This window comes from Camelus dromedarius, chromosome 23 (genome assembly GCF_036321535.1).
Source record: "Camelus dromedarius isolate mCamDro1 chromosome 23, mCamDro1.pat, whole genome shotgun sequence".
In the NCBI taxonomy this organism is placed as follows: domain Eukaryota; kingdom Metazoa; phylum Chordata; class Mammalia; order Artiodactyla; family Camelidae; genus Camelus; species Camelus dromedarius.
Window position 1 is genome coordinate 18,731,921 of NC_087458.1, and position 18,355 is coordinate 18,750,275.

The 18,355-nt window shown below is 40.7% G+C and overlaps 1 protein-coding gene across 5 annotated transcripts in view; it reads left to right on the plus strand.

Moving 5' to 3' along the window:
* DNM3 (dynamin 3) overlaps nucleotides 1-18,355 on the plus strand; it is a 459,300-nt gene that overhangs the window by 133,852 nt on the left and 307,093 nt on the right. For all 5 annotated transcript variants that reach the window (XM_010984527.3, XM_010984524.3, XM_010984526.3 and 2 more), the window contains exons 7-10: nucleotides 2,689-2,831; nucleotides 5,990-6,125; nucleotides 8,420-8,487; nucleotides 11,661-11,799. In XM_010984527.3, coding sequence (XP_010982829.1) covers nucleotides 2,689-2,831; nucleotides 5,990-6,125; nucleotides 8,420-8,487; nucleotides 11,661-11,799 — 486 coding nt within the window. The remainder of the gene's footprint in view (nucleotides 1-2,688; nucleotides 2,832-5,989; nucleotides 6,126-8,419; nucleotides 8,488-11,660; nucleotides 11,800-18,355) is intronic.

The window sequence follows — 18,355 nt, forward strand, 5'->3', positions numbered from 1 at the left end:
TTGTACTTTTAAATTGAGGGTAAATGAGTATTTGGAAGCCAAGAAGCAATGATATGGTTGTGTCATTTAAAAAGTATGAACATATTTTGGAGAAGAAACACTAGTTTGTCATGCAAGAATCATGATATTCTATCACTATATTTATCACTGGTAAAACTCTTTTTAAGTTTAGTGCTTTCATGCCTGTATAGGCCTAAGAAAAATACAAATAAAGTGAAAAAAAAAGCCTTAGGGAAAAATCACTAAAATGATTAGGAAGATAAAAGTAGAAATAAATTAGGTTGTGAATACTAGGAAAGTAGAAAGGATATGATTGGCCATTTGGTTACTACAGGTGACCCCTAAATTATGACATAACTGGATTCTGGCTGACTGAAAATTGAATAAATGTTTTACTGACTGTCTTTCATTTCCTGGATAATCACTTTCTCTTTATTGCTTTAAGGGTCTTCACACTGTGTTTGAAATTAGAGTAATTTTATTGCTGATTTAATGTGCACCAACACCTCTGACCCTGAGGCAGTGTTACTGTGGCAAAAGCTGGAAAAACATGACATTTTTGAGGAATTGAAAGCAATGTCCTTATGGCTGGAGGGCAGAGAATGAGCGAATGAGCCGTAAGAGAAAAGTTCGGAGATACAGGCTGTGGCTGGATCCTGTAGTGTTTGTAGGCCAAATTAAGGATTTTGGCTCTTATCCTAAGAGCAGTGGGGGGGGGGGGCAGTCATTTAAAGACTTTCAGTAGGGAAATAACACAGTCATATCTGTGGATTAAAAAAGATGATGGTGGTTGCAGATAGGAAGATCAAGAGTAGACGTGAGAAAACCACATAGGAATCAAAATGAGAAATGATGGTTGCTTGGTCTAGATTAGCACCAGTGGAGATGAAGAAAAGCAAATTTCAGAAACGTTTAGGAACATTAAGAACTTGGTGGTAGATTAGCTTCAGTGGATGATGGGGAGATGAAGTCAAGAATAACTCCCAGTTTCCCAGATTGTTACGAAGTCAGAAAGAAGGAGAACCCAGAAGGGAATACGAGGTACTTAATTTCAGACATGCAGAGGGTGAAGTGTTATTGATGCTTCTAAGAGGAGAAGTCAGGCAGGTGGTCTAGTACATACGCCCGCAGCAAAGGTAACAGGTCAGTAGATAGCCACAGGTGTTCGAATATTCATTGAAACCATGGATGGAATAAGACTATCTTATAAAAGAACATATAGTGAGCAAAGGAGAGATGTGGGACTCAGATTTGAGGAATATCAGTATTTACAGGCCTGGTGGAGGAGGACAGCTTGGCAAAGGAGATGGAGAAGGTTACATTCAGAAAGGTTAGGAGAAAAGTGAGAGCAGCAGGCGGTCATGAAAACCAAGGAAAGAAGTGTTTTATAAGGCCAAGAGTGGTCCACAGTTCTGCTTTGCTATTGAGATATTTGAGACACAACTGATGGAAACGAAGTATTTTGATTATTGATCACTCACAAGGCAGTCAGGTGGCTACTGGTTTCTTGTGGTTTCTGTTACTCATGTTTAGGGGTTTGTGTCTTGTGACATTTTTTTTTAGAAGGCAGTCTTCTCCATTCTTTGGTTTTCTGCTTCAGAGCCGTAATAACAACACATGCCAGGCAAATAACATAGTAAGTCATAACTGTGGGTGAGGGTGTAATATAGGTATGAACTATTGACAATGAAATAACTCTAGATTTATTGAATAAATATATTCAGATAACCTCAGATAAACATAAAAACAATCAAAAAGAGTTTCTTCAGTCAGTCTGGGTCTGTTTATTCCTCTTATTTTTAATTTATTCTTTTTCCTGCCTTTCTATGAAATTTATATTCTCTTTCTCTTGATTCCATGTTTATTCCTTAAGCAAGTCAAGAAGGTTATCTTTTTTTTTCCTTTTAATCCAGACTTTTTCTTAATTGCATTGTAATAGAAAGGGCATCAGGTAGACAGCTAACCATTCTGGGTTTATATCCCCTTTGTTCGTAATTAATCGTGTGCTCTTATATAATCTCTTAGAGAATTTTTTATCAGTCCGAGCTTGATGTGTCCAGCGGATGATCTCGGTGGAAATGCCAAGCAGATGGTTAGATAGAGATACCAACAGCAGAGAGAGCTTTCCCTTGCTAGGCATGGGGCTTTTTATGTGCCACCTGTTGAAGGCGTAAGCCAGTGACTAACCACAGTTGGCCTGGGGGCCTAAGGGTGAAGGCAGGAGGAGACTCTTGCCTGAGCTACAGAATGGAGGGGACATTGACAGCTGACAAGTACCTCTGAGTGCCACCATTTGGTCCTGAGAACTCAGGCAGCACCTGTAATTCTCCACTTGCTTCATTTGTGCCATGTGCTAATTCCTTTGACAAGGCAGCTGATGGGATAAATCAATCCAGCTAAGGTGTTATTGGCAGCTTCATTACTAAGATTAGCTGCCTTTTAACAGGATATCCCAGACATAAAGAAATAGCCGAAGCGAGTGATTCTAACTGAAGGAATTTTGAGCTTCGCCATAGGGCAGTAGAGGAGAGGGTTGGGGCTTCTTTTGACTATCTGCCTACATAGTCAGTCTCAGATGGGTGTATGACTTCTAAGGTTTTGAATGATTAGGAAAACCGTGAAGGCCAATTTTTGTCTCCTGAGGTTATCTCCAGTCTGTTATATGCATGTATGATTTTTTTTTTATAGCAACTTACCAACCACATTCGAGATACCCTGCCCAACTTCAGGAACAAACTTCAGGGACAGTTGCTGTCCATAGAACACGAAGTAGAAGCCTACAAAAACTTCAAGCCAGAAGACCCCACCAGGAAGACCAAAGCATTGCTGCAGTGAGTCACCTTTCCCTCCCCTTGCTCGGCGTTTTTGACTAATTTGCTTTTTCCTTAGTCTGTTTGTCGTGGTGTTTTCTAGGTTACATAGAAGCAGCAAGTAAAGTGTATGAGGCTTTGTATATGTTATACAGTGAGCCTTGAATCATTGTTTTCTTAGAATAATTGTTGATCTTAACTCCGTTTTTACAGACTTAACCAATTGCCCATCCCGATGCCCAATTTCATTGTGTTTTTATGATTAGATCCAGAAAATGAGCAAAACCAATAGTGATAACTCAGCAGGGCTTTTTGCCCTTTGTCTTTAGATGTGGGCTGAGCTCCTGTTGGAAATGTCATCTGTGTTGTACAGCTGTTTCTACTGGTGTCCCTTGTACTTATTATCTTTTTGTTTCATTCATTTCATGTCTTCTGCCTGTGAGAAGTTTTCAGGGCAGTGAGAACCAAGGATTTAATTTTAAAAGTACTGGCAATCAGAGCACATTTAAATTTCCTTTTCCTTTTTGGTAATGATTTTAATGTAGCCATTTGAGAACACAAATATGAAAACTGCCAAGTATCTTTTTACTCCTTCATGATCTTCTCTTCTATCCTTGGGTGACTAGATTTATCCCTGAGGGGTCTTGGGTTGGGATAGCAGAGTTGTTGGAGAATTGCCAGCCCCCTGTCTGTGTCTTTTACCCTCATTTCTTCCTTCAGCCCCTCAGCTTCATCTCTCCTTTTATCCCTGTGCTGCAACTTGCCTCAGGTCCCTCTCCACCAGAAGACCCCTGCTGACCAGCTTACATTCCAGGACATCTGAAGTCCATCCCTAAATATGCTGCTTGCCACTTCTTCTGGCCCCTTTGTCCCTCTGCAGTCTTGTAATCAAAATCCCCTTAATCTGGCATTTGAAATGCACAACATAATTCTTTTTCTTTATGGGGAGATTTCTAAATGTTCACGTTATTTAAATAACATATTAAGTGCATCATCTTATATTCCTCCATTTTTAAAAAGTATAAGATCATATGGAGGAAAGAAAAAAAATTGGATTCAACTCTTTCCTAATTTATCTTTTCTCTTTATTCTTGGCTTTGGTGAGGCTCCGATAAAAACTCTCCAAGTTACAGAGAAAGGAAGCTATTTCTGTTTAGGTCCTCAATCATCATCTCACCCTCGAACTGAAACTATTCTCTTTGCAAAGACTGGGTCGTGCCTCTTTGACTTATTGGACTCAGATTTCACAAGTTTCCACAGCTAGATTCTTCCCTTGTACGGGGCCAATGCAGTTCCTTCTTTCCTTCTTTCCTTTCTTCCTTTTTTCCTTCCTTCCTCCTTGCCTTGCTCATCTCTGTGTATTCTACTGATGTCTGGCTCTGTGCTGTCTACTGAGGATTCAACAGTGAATAAGATTTTTACCCTGAAGAAGAGGCTATAGTAGAGCAGGGGAAACAGACATATTAGCAACTAACTGTGTTAAAATCTGATAAATGCTACATTTCTGGTAAGTATAAAATGTTAAGGAAGCCCAGGTGAAAAGCAGTTACATGCGAGGAAGGGTGTGAGTTCACAGAGAAGAAGATACTTGAATGAGGCCCTGAAGTATGGGAGGAGTGTGTCAGGTGGAAGGAGGAAGTCAAGTGAATTGTGTGAACTTTCATGTGGGTCAGGAGGCTAGGGTGTAGGATACGGGGGAAGGGCTGGCTGGAGGTCAGTTTCCCAATGTTTCATACCTTTCTAGGTGTTGAAAAACTAGGTTAACACTAGCATATGCATGAACATAGCTACATCTGATTATATTCTAGATTTCCTAGCTTTGATAATTGCAGTTACTTTTTTTTAAACATTTTTTTATTGATTTATAATCATTTTACAATGTTGTGTCAAATTCCAGTGTAGAGCACAATTTTTCAGTTATACATGAACATATATATATTCATTGTCACATTTTTTTCTCTGTGAGCGTGGTTACTTTTAATTCATCCGTGATTTTGATGAAAGAGAGTAAAAGATACAAGTTTTCGATGGTTTGAATTTTTTCCTGCTAGATTTTGAATTTGAAAGTAGTTCCAATATGTCAAAATTAGAGTTTCTAAACCTAGTAATCACAAATACAGGTAGTCATTTTCTCCTTGTAATGTATTTCTTTGTTTTTTTACCAACTGCCTCGAGGTAATTCATTCCTTCATTGATCTTACCTCTCATATGCTGAACAGGGGGAAATAAATAAAATCATGGTCTTTGCCCTTAGGAGAGAGATTAACAGATGAATAGTGGCAATGTATTCTTCTAAGTGCAATGCTGAAAATAAGTTGAGGAAGTCAAGGAGAGGCCCTTCGTGTGGGTGGCAGTGAGTGGTGATTGGGGCGTAGGGCCATGGATCATGGAATGTTTCCTGGAAAAACTAATGCTTGAACTGAGTCTTGCAAGACAGATAAAAATTAGCCAGCCAGAGAAGCACAAGGCAGAGCAGAAAGGAAAACAGGTGTAAAAGCACAGAGACTTGGGACATGTGGGGAACTGCAAATGGCTTCTTTGTGGTTGGCTTAGAAGGTGAGTGTGGATGAATAGTAAGAGATGGGGCATCCCCGGTCCGGTCGCAAAGAGTTGTAGGTGATGGGGAAGGAGTTTTAATTTTACTATCAAATTCCGGGGAGTCATTGAAAAACAAGGCTAGAGCTAGTTGTAGAGGGGCAGGGGGTGAGGGTCACAAATTTGCATGGTTCTGACAGAGTGAGTTGGTCTGTGATGTTAGGGCTAGGGAGAGAGTAGCTTCTGAAGTATGAGGGGCCTCAGCTGGAGCAGTTGGAGCACTAGGAGATTGTGATGTCACAGGAGTCATGGCTCCATGACTATTATATAGTTTTATGCTTAATTTTAATTCTTAATTTTACAAAATACCATTTTATGGTTGCAGCTAAATGGACAGAATGCATTTAATAATTAATGCATTTAAAAGATATTTTTAAAATTAAAAATGTCTACAATAAATCTTAATAACGTGTGTTTCATATGGTTACAGTTTAAGGGTGGAATAGAGTGCAGTGTTAATTCTGCCAGTAGGTGCCACTAAGAACACCAGGAAAAGAATTCTAGGGGATGACCATAGCAGATTAAAATGAAAATGCAACGCCTTGTAACTTTAACTTGAATTTATTTCTCTTTCACAATTATAGGATGGTTCAGCAATTTGCTGTGGATTTTGAGAAGAGAATCGAAGGGTCAGGGGATCAAGTAGATACCCTGGAGCTCTCAGGGGGTGCTAAAATTAACCGTATTTTCCATGAACGCTTTCCTTTTGAGATAGTAAAGGTTTGTACCAAATGTTACTTTTTTCTCTTTTGTTTCATTTCATTTCCATATTCTGTTCTACATACTTGTTCATAAAATGTTACGTGAGTGATATAGAACTAAGATTTTTCTTTAAACAAAAGCCTCCATGCTCAGGTAATGAAATATAGGGGAGAAACATTTTCTTACTGATGGTTCTGATTTTTTAATTGTTTAATAAGATCTAATGACATTTCAATAATTCATCAACTACTAATTGGTTCCTGTGATATTTATTTGTATATTTAATTTAAAAATATTTCTTGAGTACCTACTCTGTACCAGTGATCTCAGTACGAGGGATCAAGACACAGACACTGTCTGGTGGGAAAAGACAGAACACTAACAAGCAGAGTAAGAAAATATCAAGTGTTATTATATAATATGATATGAGAGAGAGGGGAGTTGGGTAAGCCACTTTGGATGGAAGGCTCAGGCAAGGTCTCTCTGAGTATGGGATCCTTTAAAGCGTGACCAGAGTGGCATGAAGAGGTCAGCTGTAAGGACCTGGAGGAAGCAGGGTGTTCAAGGCAAACAGCCAAGGACAGGGCCCTAAAGCAAGCACCTGGACCACAGGAGAGGCACAGCGAGGCTGGTGCAGAACTGATGAAGGGGAGCGGATATAAAACGAATTCGGTGGAAGGAATTGCCCAGTTTATGTAGGGCTTTCTAGGTTGCAGTGAGATGTTTACATTTAACAGTGGGAAGTCATTGGAGAGTTTTAAGAAAAGGTGTGACCTGATTTGGTTGGTGCTTTTAAAAGAAAACTATATGGGCTGGACTGAGGGAGCCAAGTAAGGTGGGTTTGAACAGTAGGGCCAGAGCAGTGTGGGGGACTCATTCTCTGTGGGGCCTGAATCTTAGACAATTTTGAAGGCCCCCTTAAAGAAGAAGAATACAAAATGGTAAACACACAATTAGGCACAGGGTCTTGTAAGGAGCTTATGCAAGGGAGAAGCCCTGAACTTAAACTTCTTTAGCTTCATGGTAAAAAAATGCCTCAGGACAGAGGCTTGAGAAAAGTGGTTGGATTTGTGATTTTGGAGGTAGAATCAGCAGGGGTTGGATTGAGATGGGAGATGCAAGGAAGAGAAGATTCAAGATGACTCCCAAGATTTTGGCTTGCACAGCTGAGCAAATGTTGGTGCCCATCAGACAAGGGGAGCTGAGGAAAAGCTCAGTGTGGAGGTACAAATCAAAAGTTTTATTTCAGTCTGTTAAGTTTGAAATACCAGTAGGCAACTAGGTAGTTTTAGGGATGGGGCTATTTGCCTCACACACAGAGGCGGGTGTGTATGTCTTGTTGTGGGAGGCAGATGGGTAAATAGATAGTTTCATTAAAATGTGTGAAGGAAAGTGATAAACTTCAGTACAGGATGCTATGGAAACACAGCCCACAGCTGTGAGTCCCAGCCCAAGTGTGTGAGAGAGCCCGGCTTCCGAGCTGAGTTTAGAAGGATGAGCAGCTTGTTAAGCAGGAAGAGATAGGGTGGGATTGGGGAGAGATTGTTCCAGACGGAAAGGAAGGCATGGTAAAGGCTAAGCTGTGGTGCCTCAGGATGTGGGTAGGGAACCAAAGCAATTTGTTCTTCTATGGCATGAAGTGTAAGGGGGGAAAATGGACAGACAGTGAGGCTGGAGAGCTCAGAAGTCAGGGACTGAACCAAATGTTCTCTTGCTATGCCTTCTGGGTCTAAGCTCTTTGACACTTTGATCTTACTTCCAAATAAATTTAAGGTACCGAGAACATCTGGGAAACTTTTGTACAGAAACAACCTATCCTGTGTTGGACTGGCAAAATATTATTAATTTCCTCTTATACAGAGGCTTTGAACTCAGGTCGTTAAAATGGCTGGGGAGAAAAGACAGCCATTGTTAATCTTAGCATAGCCGGACCCCTGTTGTACATCAGGTGACACCCTTATTTATGCATTCATCTGTGGATTCATTTACTACATTCAGCAAAAGAATGAAGAATTATATATTTCAAATGAATGGCCAGATTTATGTCCAGAAGGCATCCTTTTTGCATAGCGCTCCTTATCTATAATAGAGTTAAAATCCTCTGCACTAAAACTCCCAGAAATCCCTAATGTTCTGTGTTGCCTTGAACTTTTATATACACAGATGTTTTGACCATCTGGGTTTAGGTTAGGAAAGACACGAGTATTCATTTATTAATAATGAAGTCAAATTATTCTCATTCTTTAATATTCAACGATATTCTTAGCCAAAGGAATTAAGTGTCATAACTGTGGCTCATTTTGCATCTGCAGATGGAGTTCAATGAGAAAGAACTGCGGAGAGAAATAAGCTATGCAATCAAAAACATACATGGTATCAGGCAAGTGCTTCACATTTTCCACATGTTCAGTTTAAGCTACTAAAAAAATAATGTTTATAAATGACTAGTGAAGTAGCCTTTTCATCATCTGAGCAGAGTGGAATATAGAGGTGGGAGGAAGAAATGGGAAATCCTTGTTTGGGTTCAATGGTAAATCTCTTGTACTGTCATACTCAGTCTTTTTCAATTAAAAAGAAAGAAACAACAAAAACCCCTTTCTACACTCACAGCACTGTGCTCTGAATAATCGGCGGTTTACCGATGAGCACAACCTTGCTCTCCAGGAATGTACATTTCAGAGACGGAGGCCAGACTTGCTCATAAGTAATTGTTACTTACAGAGAGACAGGACAAATTAATTTTGCCTGGGCTTGTGGAGCAAGATTGGGAAAGATTAATGAAAGTGGTTACTTTAGAGTTGAATCTTGCCTGTGCTGAGAACAAGAATGATTTCAACAAGCAAAGGTGTCTGCGTGTGTACACGTGCTTGTGTGTGTGTGTGTGTGGGGGGGGGCAGGCGGCTGTGCAATGAGATAGGAGAGGATGAAGAGTGTTGAGGCTGCAGGAGAAAAGAAGGGGAGGGAGTAGCGTGCACAAAGGCATGGAGGTGGGGAAGAGCAGCGGGTACCCGTGGAGCAGAGAGCTGTGCATTGGGACTGGAGTTGGGAATGGAGACAAGAAAGTGGAGGGATGTGAGGCTGGGAGGAGAACTTGTGCCTGAACACACCCTTGTTTAAAGTGGGATTGTTCTTGTTTACTTTCTTTAAAGAATTGTGATAAGAAAATAAATGAATTTAAAACACACATTTCTTGGGTTCATGTGCAGAAGGCTAAACACAATGTAGCGCAGCATGTGTTAAATTGAGGTGTCCTGGATCTGAGGTAGGAAAACTTAGGTTGCCTACTTCATAGACAATCTTATGTGAGGGAGACATCCTGTCTATTGGCCGGTTGTATCTCAGCTTCTACTGCAGGGCCAGCCTGAGACTATTTTGGAGGGAACAGAGGCTGAGAGAGCAAAACTTGACACTGAGTGTACATGTGATGGGTCATTTTCCAAAGGAGTTATGACATTTAAATTATCCATCCTTTTAAACTTTACATAATCTGCTCTATAAGTCTCAAATACTATGGGTAAATATGTATTCACAAAGTGACAAAGAGAAAACATCTCAAACCACATCCAATGTTTTTTTCTTACCATCAGCAGGATTACTCAATTCCCCGTTAATTCTATTCCCTCTCCCTTAAAACGAGAATATTTTTGATAGAAAAACTATGTCTTGCTCTTTAGATGGGCAGAGCTAGTATTCAAACATGTCAATGTGATAAATGCAGTGGAACCAAATCACATTTCTTGGGAGGGGATTGGTCATAAAGTATTTTTACTTAGCCAAATATAGTACTTTTACCTGGCTTTTAAAACTCCTTGCCAGATAAATTTTTGGTGAATGTAACTGCAAAAGCCAAAAGTAATTCAGTATTGCGGATTTCTGATTTATGTGCACACCAGCAGAAGAGATTGGTTGGTACTTTCATTCTGGAGTTAATTTGCCTATAAGATGATAAGAAATGCACAGTGTCCTGAGTATAAGACGTATTCATACTATGATGATTTAGGCCTTTAAATACACTTAATTTGAAAAGCTTTTTTCCCAGTTGATTCTGTTAGATATTTGAATAATAGAAACCATCTTTACTTACTGAGGACCTGATGGTCCTTCTTTGTTCTGCTGACACTGAGTACTGATGACGTGCAAAGAATCCCTCCTTATGGGGCAAACAAAGATAAATGCATAATGACTGTCTGCCTGCACAGGAATGGGATTAAGTAAGAGCTCGGATCACTGCAGTGCAAAATAGGATGTTGGGGCTCAGAGAAGGAAGACCTTGCCAGCAGGACTGGAGAAGGCGAGCTGTAGGAAATGGTGGTTTTTGATCTGGTCTTTGAAGCACAGGTGGGATTTGGACAGGCTGAAATTGTAGGAAAGCTGAAATGAACATCATAGATGAAGGCAGAGACATAGACCATTAATATGAATATGTTTGTGGAAAGGCAAACGGTCGGGTGCATGAAATGGAGGAGGAAGATAACTACAAAGGAAGATTAAGGTCAGACGGGAAATTCTTTAATGTCAGACTAAACTGTGGATTTTATTCTGTATCCAATGCGGAGAAATTACAGTAGAATATGATTGCTACAGTATGATTAGAAATAGAGGTGAGCACAGGGTGGTAGGTAAATAACAAGGGGCATAGAATAGCGCCGTCATAAGGGAAGTGTTAAAGACATTTCTGAAAAGAGGGACCATAAAACTGAGTGTTGAACAAAGAGATGTTCATCACAGAAGGGGAGGTGAGAAGAGGCAGGGAGGAGAGTGAAGGATGGGGAGGGGCACTTGCCAGTGCTGCAGCCTCTGGGCACATTTCTGGGCACAGCGAACGGCAGGGTCAGGGCGCTCTTATTGTAGCTCTTCTCCACTGGCCTTTTGTTTAAGTGTGAACACACACACACACCTGCTTTCCTGAGCTCCATTATGACACCAAATTGAATTAATTCTAGCCCAATGAAAAGCTACTTGCCATTTGGGTTATCACTTGTTATTTTTGTAAATTCACAATTGAGGCATCCTAGGCCCAAGCTAGTTCCACTCAGCTGCCTTCTTTTTCCTCCAGGACCTCAAACTTGGAACCAGTGAGCTCACTGTAATACAACTCTCTTGGAAAGAATAGATTGTGTAGTCCAGGAACACTGCTATTTCAGGGTTCAAAAAGTGAGGCTCATTTCCTACTCCAAGAAGGACAAGAGAGGATTGCTTTTGGAATACTTGAGAAATATACATGAAATTTGGGGCGCCATTTCTACCATACCATTCCCTTTTTATTGCTTTGAAACAGTGAGCTGAGAAAAATGACAGTTAAATATTAGTTAAGGTCACATTATAGGCCTTAAACATTTTGGGAGCTGTTTTTAGGTCATGTTAATCATCTATAGAAGTGTATTAAAGATATAACAAATGATACTGTGGATAGAATAAATCATTGTGTAACTTTTAAACTAGGGTATTACATGCTTTCTTTAAGTAGCATGTTGATTAAAATATTTTTCAAAAGAGTATTCAGTAACCATTCGATTGAAAACATCTAATGTGCTGCTTTTTTCTTATATCCAGGACAGGGTTGTTTACTCCAGACATGGCATTCGAAGCAATAGTGAAAAAACAAATTGTAAAGCTGAAAGGGCCTTCCTTGAAGAGTGTAGATCTGGTAATACAAGAATTAATCAACACTGTCAAGAAATGTACCAAGAAAGTAAGTTTGAATTATATAACTTTCCAACCAGTCACTACGTGGTTTACCCATCTTCCCTGCCCTCTACATGCCTCTTCTTACTTGCCCCTCAACTTTGTTATAGAAGGTTGTGTTTGCTCAAGGGGAAGGACTCTGAGAAGTACTGAGTGGGAATTGCTTTTAGTGATAGAGGGGCATATTGACTGCCATCACTCCATTGCACCATCAGCCTGTTGCAAATAGGGTTGCTTAAACCAGAAAGCGTCTAGAGTATGTTTTAATCAGCTAATTTTCTCCTTGTTGTCTTAATCAGGTAAACATCACTGTAGAACAATTAGGTGAATGCCCTAAACCAATTTTTCCTATGGTGCATGGATGGGAGTAGTTCTTACAAGAAGGGAATCATTGATATTGTATGCATCAAAAAGAAAATTCGTCTAAATTTTAAATCAATTCCTCTTGTACCTGGACATTCTGGGATGGGGCAGTGTGGTGTGTAGTTCAGAGCCCAGCCTCTGAGGTCTGGTTATCTGGATTCAAATCCTGGCTCTGCTACTTCCTTGTTGTGTGACCTTGAGCATCATACTTAATCCTTTCAGTCTTGTTAATTTTTCTGTGAAATGGGGATGGTAATAGTAATAGTAATAACAATCGTAGTAGTAGTAGTAGTAGTAATAATAATAATAATAATAATAATAATAATAATAATAATAATAATAATAATAATAATAATAATACCACCACCACATTGAGGATTAAACAAGATGATGCCTGAAACCCATGGGGCACTTAACACATTGATTAACCATAGTAAGTGCTCAGTAAATGGTGGCTAATCTATAAATGGCCATTTTCTTAGCACCCAGTATTTTTCACCTTGTAGTATTTATTGAATCTGTGAAGGTGACTGGTGGGGGAGAGACTTCCCAATCGGGAGGCTCTTCACTGAGGAACATGGAGGAATTGTGCTGGCTTCCATCCCTTCCTCAGGGGCACGAAAGGGGTACCCTGCATTGGAAAATGTAAGAAGGGAATTAGTGATGATGTGAGGGTAGGGTAGGCCTGTCCCTCTGACAGTTAAGATTGTTCCTTTGATCATCTTTTGCATAGAGACTTCCAGTTTTGTTAGTTGTGTTAGCCTTCTGTTTCTGTGTGGTTATTATAAGTTACTTTCCTAAAAAAACCAGTGAGAAGAGAGAGAGAGAATGAGAGACAGAAAATGTAAGTGAGTATGAACGTTGGTTCCCAGTTACCTGGCTGAAAACTCAGGGGAAGAAAAGGTGTAAGTGGTGGAGGAGGAAAGCAGGCTAAATTCCTAGATGTCAATGCTTTAAAAAAAAAAAAAAAAAGTTAAGTGAAACAGGCTTGGGTCCCGGAAGTGGCTCTGGAGCTTCAAAGACCTCTAGCCCTCGTACTATTCTTCCACCTTGTTCCTTAAAGTCCTGTTTTCTTGTCTCTAAAATGGGAAAAGCCATAGGCGTTAAGGGACTGAGGAGAGGGAAAAGAATGCACATGGGGAAAGAAAAAAAGCAGTCTTTATGCCAGCTCTTCATTTGGAAACTTGAAACCATTTAATAATACTTCACATCCCCACTGGCCTGGCCTGTCCCTCAAAATGCAGTCAGTCTTGTCACCTGTGAAGTATTGGCCCCCTCTTAACTGACGTGCAGAGTTAACTGATACTGCGTTCTCCGTTAATCACATGGATTGCCACCCTCAGCACGCAGGTGTCTCCCTCAGCCAAAAGCTGCTTGCTAGGCTGCAAACCAGTTAAGCTGTCTTCCCCCCCCCTACCCCCCATTGGCCAGTTATGTTATGTTTGTCCTCAAATGTGATTAGCCTGTTGTACTTCTTATTTTAGTTTTGTAGTTTAAATCAAGAGTAAATAAATTGATCAACCGGGGAAAAGCCTTTGAATTTTGTTTCCATAAAAATTCAGCTTTGGAATGACTTGATAAAGGTTAGCTGCAAAAGCTTTGCGTTCACTAGGTGTAGGTAGGATGAGGCTGAAAGACAAGGGGGAGGTTATAAAACCTAGCTGGGCTCTACACTCAGATTAGTTCTGAAGTATCTTCAGGTTTCTTCTCTACTTTAAAGAAAGCAAAACTGGAAATCATAGATGTAGGATGTGGTTTCTGTAAGACAGAAGACGCATAACTCCAATCAGCAGATCCATATGCAGAGAACAGGCCCTGGCCTTACATCAAAAGATTGGCACATGTGTATACATTTATGTTTTAAGTTATATAAAGTGTTTATGGTATGTATGAATCATTTAAAAAAAATAATTTCCCATTGTATCCAACTTACTGGAAAACCAACAGTCGGTCTCAATGGCATGGTGGTGAGACAGCTTGTTCCCGGACACTTCTTGGCTTTTATTCTTTGCTCTCCACCCTTTGAACCTCTCTTTCCATTAAGCTCTCAAGATCAATGGTGGTTGTATATTTGGACTGTCTCCTCAAAATATTTTATGTGTTGCCTTAAATAAAACCTAGCCTTCTCCCTGAAATTAGTGTTTACCCTTCAGATCTCTTCACTGAAGGATATTTACTGGCCAAAACTCAAAGAGTCTAAGGGCCTGGACCAGACATGACATTTGCCCACTTCTCCATCTGTGGGTCCCTTCCCGTAAAGAGCCTTCCATTAGGGCCCAGGTGGTACCAGCTCTGCCACCCATTTCTCTTCTATTCACTGTTACCGTCATGTCCTGGTCACTCCTTTGCAGTCATCAAGATATTTAGAACCTGGCTTACATTTTTCTTTTCCATCCTGAATTCACCTTCAACTTGGATGACTTCAGTAGAGACCATGTTCAGCACCCAGTAGCTGTTGTTCTTGGAGATCTTTGACTCCGGTGGATCTCCATTCATTCCACACTCCATCCATCACTTCTTTGACCTCTTCTGGCCCTTGTCATGGTGGACAAGAGATTCTTCAGAAATTTTAAACTCTAAATCTAGGGTTTTTAGAACATCGATTACCCCCTCTACCCTTTGTAGGCTTTCAGTCAGTTGAAGAACTAGTAGAAAAGCTTAAAGGAGAATTGAAATTGAGTACCCATTTGGCTGCTGATAAATCTAGGTTGGAGAACGTGGCTGGGACTTGCTGCTGAAGTGGGAACCTCCTGCTGCTTCCTCTTCCGGCAGGAAACCTTAGAGCCCACAGTGGCGGAGGGAGTGAGCTGTGCACCCGGATGCAGCCCGACATCCTTTGGCTTGCCTCCCATCTCCAGGCTTCTATGGTGATAGAGCCGCCGGTGAGCAGGGACTTGGTGCACCCTCCCCACACGATGGGGGTCTTGGGCCAACACAGTTCAGGTCCTCACCATTTTACAAATCAACAGGCCTTCTTTTTTTTTTTTTCACTCCTTTCCTGTGTATTGGAGAAAATTACAAGGGCTTCTCCCATGGTTCTTTCCCAGGAGGGCAGAATCATGTGTGGAAGTTCCTGCTTTCTGAGTGAGGTGTGTAGGGTGCTGGGAGGAGGAGGTGAGAAAGCGGGTCTTCCCAAAAAATGAAATTCTTCCAGCTCCTCACGCCTGTACTCTCCCTATAACCAGTCTTTAAACTCAAAGAGACCTTCAGACCTTTGGCTTCTGTATTTTTCCTTCTGCTTACCTGTATCCTCCTGATTTTATTATCTTCTCTGACCATTGTTTCAGTCTGGGTCCAATCAGAAGAAACCACACAGCCATTTGAACAGGGAACACTTACAAAAAAAAGTATTAACTATAACAGGAGCTTAGAGTAATGAGGGATCGGGTAGTAAGAAGTTAAGAGAAATACTGAATATAGGGACAGGAGCTGTGAGGAGCAGGTGCTAAGGTGCCACTTTTAGGAGGGCACCCAGGGAAGAGGGGCCCTGCCCAGGGCTAAGATTGGGACGTCCTTGAAGAGGGCACAGAGGTGGCTCACTGGATGACAGCAAAGTTGCTGTCGTGCAGTTTTGCAGAACTTGCTGGAACTCTGCCCCCTGGAGCATGCTGGGAGGGACAGGCTGTCCGTGGGGGTGTCTCACTGGAGGCTCTCTGCTGCAGGCTGTTCGAGGTGGGGGTCTGGCAGGAGCCTGTTCCACCTGCCTTTTCCTCCCTCAGTCTCTCTCCAGGTCCAGTGCCTCTCCTGACAAAAGTTCACATGGTGCCAGCCAGCAAAGGAAAAATACTTAAAGGGCCCAGAGTTATTTTCACAGAGTGGGCAAGAAGGTTGCATTTGGAGCGGAGAGGCAATAAATTGACAACCAGTACATTTACCTTTAACTTTCAGAGGTATTACTTGCATCCCACTCGGATTAACTTTGCCAACCTGCTGAAACTCCAAGGCTGGTCACATTTACCATTGGTCTTTATTTCCCGTTCCCCCAGGTTGCTGAAGCACTTGAAGACAGTGGTCTCTGTGTAGACTGGTGCCACGATATATCTGTAGTCTGAAGCATTGCATTTGTTTGTGACTTCCAGTTCTGTCCACAGTGGTGATGTTAAACTTTTAACACTCTCTTTAAGATGTTAAGTGTTCACCACTTTCAATAATGATTTTACAGAGACAATAGGGGCTATACACGGGAACATTAATTTCTGACCCACAAACCTACCTGTATTCCCAGCCATGCCCCTCCTTCTGTCCATCTCTGCTGAGGTATTAATATACCCAGGGCTGGGCTTCTGCCTGTGCTCCCACGTCCCTAAGGAACTTGCTCTTTGGATTCTTCTGTTTCTTGAATCATCACTGTTTCCATCACATTTAAAAATAAATCAATGTATAAATATATATTTATGTCTCCCCTAACTTCAAAGCAGTAATAAAAACCTGTCTGCTGCCTTGTTCCTCTGCTTTTCTCCATGGCCAGCCTTCTTGGGGGGAAGCAGTAGTTTATGCTTGCTGTTATCTTTGCTTTCTCATCTCCAGTGAATTCCTTAACCCCCTGAAATTTGCCTTCCACCCACCACTCTATTGAAATAATTATGGCAAATGTTAACCGGAGACTTGATCGCCAAATTCAGTAGACACTCTCATTCCTGGTACAGTATTCCATTCTCTTTTTGAAGCGGACAGCCCTTTCTCTCGGGTTCTCTTCCGTCTTTCTCATGATTCTTCCTCCATCTGCTTCAGGAGTTTGTCCACCTCCACCTGCCTCTGAACCTTGGTTTCCTTCTCTACTCACTCTCCTTTCTCCCTGGCAGATCATATCTCCCTGAGCTCCCAGAGCCCAGATACCACCTGAAACATTGTGATTCCCAAATCAATGCTTCTAGCTCAAGCCTTTTAACTGAAACGATCTACTCTACAGTCTACTGTAACTACCTTCTTTTCTTACTTAAGGTCCTAAACAGTTTTTTTTTTTTTTTAAACTGAATTACTCCAGTCAGGAGGCCTCTTAACTGATCTGACTACCTCTAGTCTGGTCATCCTCAAATTCATCCTCCCCACTGTTGTCAAAATGGCCCTTCTAAAATATGTACATATATTTTGCCTATTCCCTTAAAATTATTCAGTGGCTCCTTATATCTTAAGAAAGTTCAAATCATTTACAGTTGTGTTTAGTTTCACCATCTGATCCCTGAATACTTCTCCAGCTGCATCTATTGTCACTATCTGCTTGCTTCAGCCATTCGAAGTGATTTACACTATTCACAAAGATTTTTCATGCCTTTAATGTTTGCACGTGTGATTGTTTGTTTAGACGGTCTCCTTTCCCCTCCTGTCTTCCCCTGCCATCTCCCCTCATTTTTTAAGATCCAGTTCAACATCATTTTTCCTGCAGGGCCTCTGTGAGCCCTTTCCTGGCCTCCATTCTCTCTCCTTCTCAGGGCTTTAATTGTCACCCTATGTTTACTTCTATCATAGCATTTATGATCCTGCATTGCAATTTGTAATTTGTTTAGGTCAATGCCTTCTCTTGCTGATTATAAGCGCCTTCTAAAAAAGAGCTATCTTTTATCTTCCTATCCCTGACACCTATCATAATGACTAACCCTATAGAAGAGGCATTCTATAAATAAAATAAAGTTAACCTGATGCTAAAGAAATCTGTACTTGGTTTTAAAAGAGTATTTTAGTCATTCCTTTTAAAATAATAAAATTTGGGCAGTTTTACTTTCAAGTATCTCTCCTTTTCTTTATTCCTCAATTTCATGTTCTTGATTCTGGGGCCTTATTATGTCTACCTTCAACTTCTTTTACTTTGAAATGAATTAAAATCTTTTGCAGGGCAAAATTATCTTAATTAAAGTTGAATATACCAGGACTTTATTACTTGACCCCTTTTGAACATGAGCCATAGAAAAGGTGACCATATAATTTATACAGGACATTTTTGAGATTGATTGGGGAAGCTGTCAGTACTTTTACTGGAATAATATGAGCAAACCATGACTGCCCCAGACAATCTGAAATGTAGAGTTATTCTCACTGTAATTGTGAATATATATCTATGTTTATATCTAGATACAGATATAAAACTAAAACCAGTATTTTCACTTAAAGTTCCTCATGTTGAATGTCTCATGTGTAAAATATTTAACTTTTTTTTTTCTTCAGCCACGTTAATAAACATCAGTGAAAAACATGGGGTTTACGTG